The sequence below is a fragment of the Rhinoderma darwinii genome, chromosome 3, assembly GCF_050947455.1.
Source record: "Rhinoderma darwinii isolate aRhiDar2 chromosome 3, aRhiDar2.hap1, whole genome shotgun sequence".
Classification (NCBI taxonomy): domain Eukaryota; kingdom Metazoa; phylum Chordata; class Amphibia; order Anura; family Rhinodermatidae; genus Rhinoderma; species Rhinoderma darwinii.
The window spans coordinates 35,224,836-35,228,143 of NC_134689.1; the positions used below are offsets into that span (position 1 = coordinate 35,224,836).

At 38.5% G+C, this 3,308-nt stretch overlaps 1 protein-coding gene across 1 annotated transcript; it reads right to left on the bottom strand.

Annotated features, from left to right (window-relative positions):
• Window positions 1–494: 494 nt before the first annotated feature.
• Window positions 495–2,960, bottom strand: LOC142750341 (protocadherin gamma-C5-like). Its single transcript, XM_075859339.1, has one exon. It carries the CDS (start codon window positions 2,958–2,960, stop codon window positions 495–497), a length of 2,466 nt encoding a protein of 821 aa, XP_075715454.1.
• Window positions 2,961–3,308: the final 348 nt, after the last annotated feature.

The following is a 3,308-nucleotide window of genomic DNA, read 5'->3' on the forward strand; positions in this document are numbered from 1 at the left end:
TTTGACAACTCAACAGATTAATGATTAAAATTCCAAAATGTTATCACACAAATGCTCCACAATACCATTAAAGAATCATATTTTATGACCAGGTTTATCAGCTCGACATCAACATGTCTCTTGATCGTTGTTATCAAATTGTAAAGAAACAAATCATGAAAAAAAAAACTCTAAACAGCAATTAAGTACTCTCATCTAAAAATATAATATAATGATTATTAGAGTATTCTTAAGATTGATATAGTAAATAATTTTATATGTTTCAAATATTTTTTTTTATGGCAAAACATTGATAACAAGGCCTATCAACAATTACGTACCAACTTTATAGCTGTTTTGATCCATTGTGGCAGAGATGCAATTGGGTGCCCTCAGACAATAGGTCCCCAGTGAAAATTTAATTTTATGATAAGTTAATATAAATATAAAGATGATAATATGTTACTTTGATTTAAACTAATCAATAATTATAAATGTAACATCCCAATATGTTTTCAGACAATAATATTATAACTTACATTGTTTGGATCATTCAATGAATCCCCCTCAGACGAGGCTTCTTGATATATATCCTTTAACTGAGGAAAATGTAAAGGCTGCACAATACTGAAATCTTGTTGTTCCAGGGCTGGGGGTAGATTTGTTTGGTAACTCTGCCCCTGGAATCCTGGAGGAACCATCCTGACCTCCATGTATTTTAAGGTTCCGTCTGTGTTCAGGTACAGAGCTGGCTGATACTGATCTGTGTAGGGTTTGGATTGGGATCCACCAAGAAAACAGCAACTACTGCTATAATCATAACTGTCTTTCCTCAGACATTTCACCAATAATATCATGAAGGTAACAAGTGAGACTAAGCTGATGGCCACTAGGGAAATTATTAAATACAGAGTCATATCCGATGGGGGTTTGGAATTAGTCAGGAAGTCTCCAGATTTCGGTCTTTCAACTACAACCTCATCTGCTATACTGACAAGTACAGTCACTGTGGTGGATAATGGAGGATTCCCCTGATCACTGATAGAAATGACAAGTTGTTGCTCCATGTTCTCCGTCTCCTGTAATCCTCTTACAGTTCTCACCTCTCCTGTGTGTTTAGACACTTGAAACGATGAATAATTGATGGGGTCAATGAGAGTGAAGAACAACCAGGCATTGTGACCAGAGTCCAGATCCACTGCTGACAGTTTTGTCACTAAATATCCGGCACTTGTAGACTTTGGAATCCGTTCTTGGACAATGAGGTCTTCAGAGTGCTCTGGATACAGCAGAGTGGGGGGATTGTCATTTGTATCCAGAATGAAGATAAAGACGGGAACAGTGGAAGATAGCTGTGGAGATCCAGAGTCTTCTACCTTTATGGTGATCTGTAAAACCTGGATATGCTCATAGTCAAAGGAACGCTGAGCATATATATTCCCATCACTAGAATGAATGTAGACAAAGGAGGATACAGAGGAGCCGTCAATCTGACTCTCAACTATGGAGTAGACCAGATCAGAATTAACCCCCTCATCTAGGTCAGTAGCAGATACTGTACATAGGAGAGTACCTGGGTCACTGTTCTCCGTAATGAAAGCATTATAAGTAGACTGTGTGAACACTGGAGCATTATCATTAATATCTGACACACTGAGGGTAACGCTGGTTTTACTGTATAGAGGAGGAGACCCCAAATCAGAGGCTGTCAGCTCTATAGTGTATTGGGAGATTTCCTCTCTATCCAGATTCCCATCTATGACCAATGCATAACGGTTTTTAAGGGGTCTAATTTTAAAAGGTACATTTGGTGATAAGTCCAGTTTTATTTCTCCATTTTTCCCAGAATCCTTGTCTCTCACATTAAGAAATCCTACAACATCCCCAGACGGTGCATTTTCTGGAATATTATTAGTCATTGAAGTAAATGTAATTTCTGGGGGATTATCATTGACATCTTCTATTTCCACTTGAACTATGCAGTTTCCTTCTAATTTTGGAAGTCCTTTGTCTACAGCTTTAATAGATAATTCATAAAAGCTCTGTTCCTCAAAATCTACAAGCCCAATAATATAAATCTCTTGACTTCTTTCATTTAAAGCAAAGTATTTTCTAGCAAATTTAGAGGTGTGATCATCAAAGAAGTACTCAATTTCCCCATTTACACCACTATCAAGATCAGTGGCATTTAAAATAAATATGACAGATTTCAATGGGAGATTTTCTCTAATACTGACTTTATATATTGACTGATTAAAGACCGGAGGATTATCATTAATATCTAATACAACTATTGTTATTCTGCAGGTCCCTGATCTGGCTGGTTCTCCTCCATCAATAGCTGTGAGAATGAGATTATGTTCTTGTTTTTCTTCTCTATCTAAAACCTTTTCTAGTATCAGCTGAGGGATGAGCGTTCCATCCTTACGATTCTTCACAGATAGAGAAAAATAAGGATTTGTATTCAATGTATACTGACTGACACCATTCACACCAACATCTAAATCCTCAGCAATCTCTAATGCAAACCGAGCACCAGGACTTGCTACTAATTCTGTGATCTCTATAATGCGATCATTAGATAAGAATGTGGGTGAATTATCATTAATATCCAGAATCTCTATTTCTAGACTGAAAAGCTCCACAGGATTCTCAGCCACAACCTCTAACTGCAGTAAACAGCGGGGACTAGATCCACACAGACTCTCCCTATCAATCCTGTCCTTCACAACCAACCCTCCATTTCCCTGATTTATAGTGAAATATTTTGGGTATTTGTCAGATGTTAAATCTATCCTGCGCTGAGAGAGCTCTGCACGTTTTATCCCCAGATCCTGAGCTACATTTCCTACCAATGTCCCTGGCTCAGACTCCTCAACAATAGAATAACGAAGCTGCCCAGAGACCCAGCCCCAGCTACAAAGGAGAAAGGAGCAGACTACTTGCCATTTCCAGCACTGACAAAAGCCTCTGATGTCCATATCTTAAATGATTGTCTTGATATTTGATGTCATGTAGATCCTGTGTAATCCAAGCTGCATGAGGGTTGTGAATTTATCTGTCCATATTCCCAAGAAAATAATCCATCCGAAGAAAACAACATCCACAGGACTCTCATCGGAGCAGCAGCTCTTCTTTGTGTGAGAGGAAAAATGGGAGGGTGAATCACTGAGCCAGGGGGAGGAGAGCGCAGAGCTGACATGAGCACAATATCCAGTATTGCTGAAATAAACGTCTGGATGACAAGACTACCCTCTACTGGCCAATAGTGAGAAATGCAGCAAATAAGCCGAAAAAGAAGGAGAATTGGAATTTTGAAAGAATAGAAA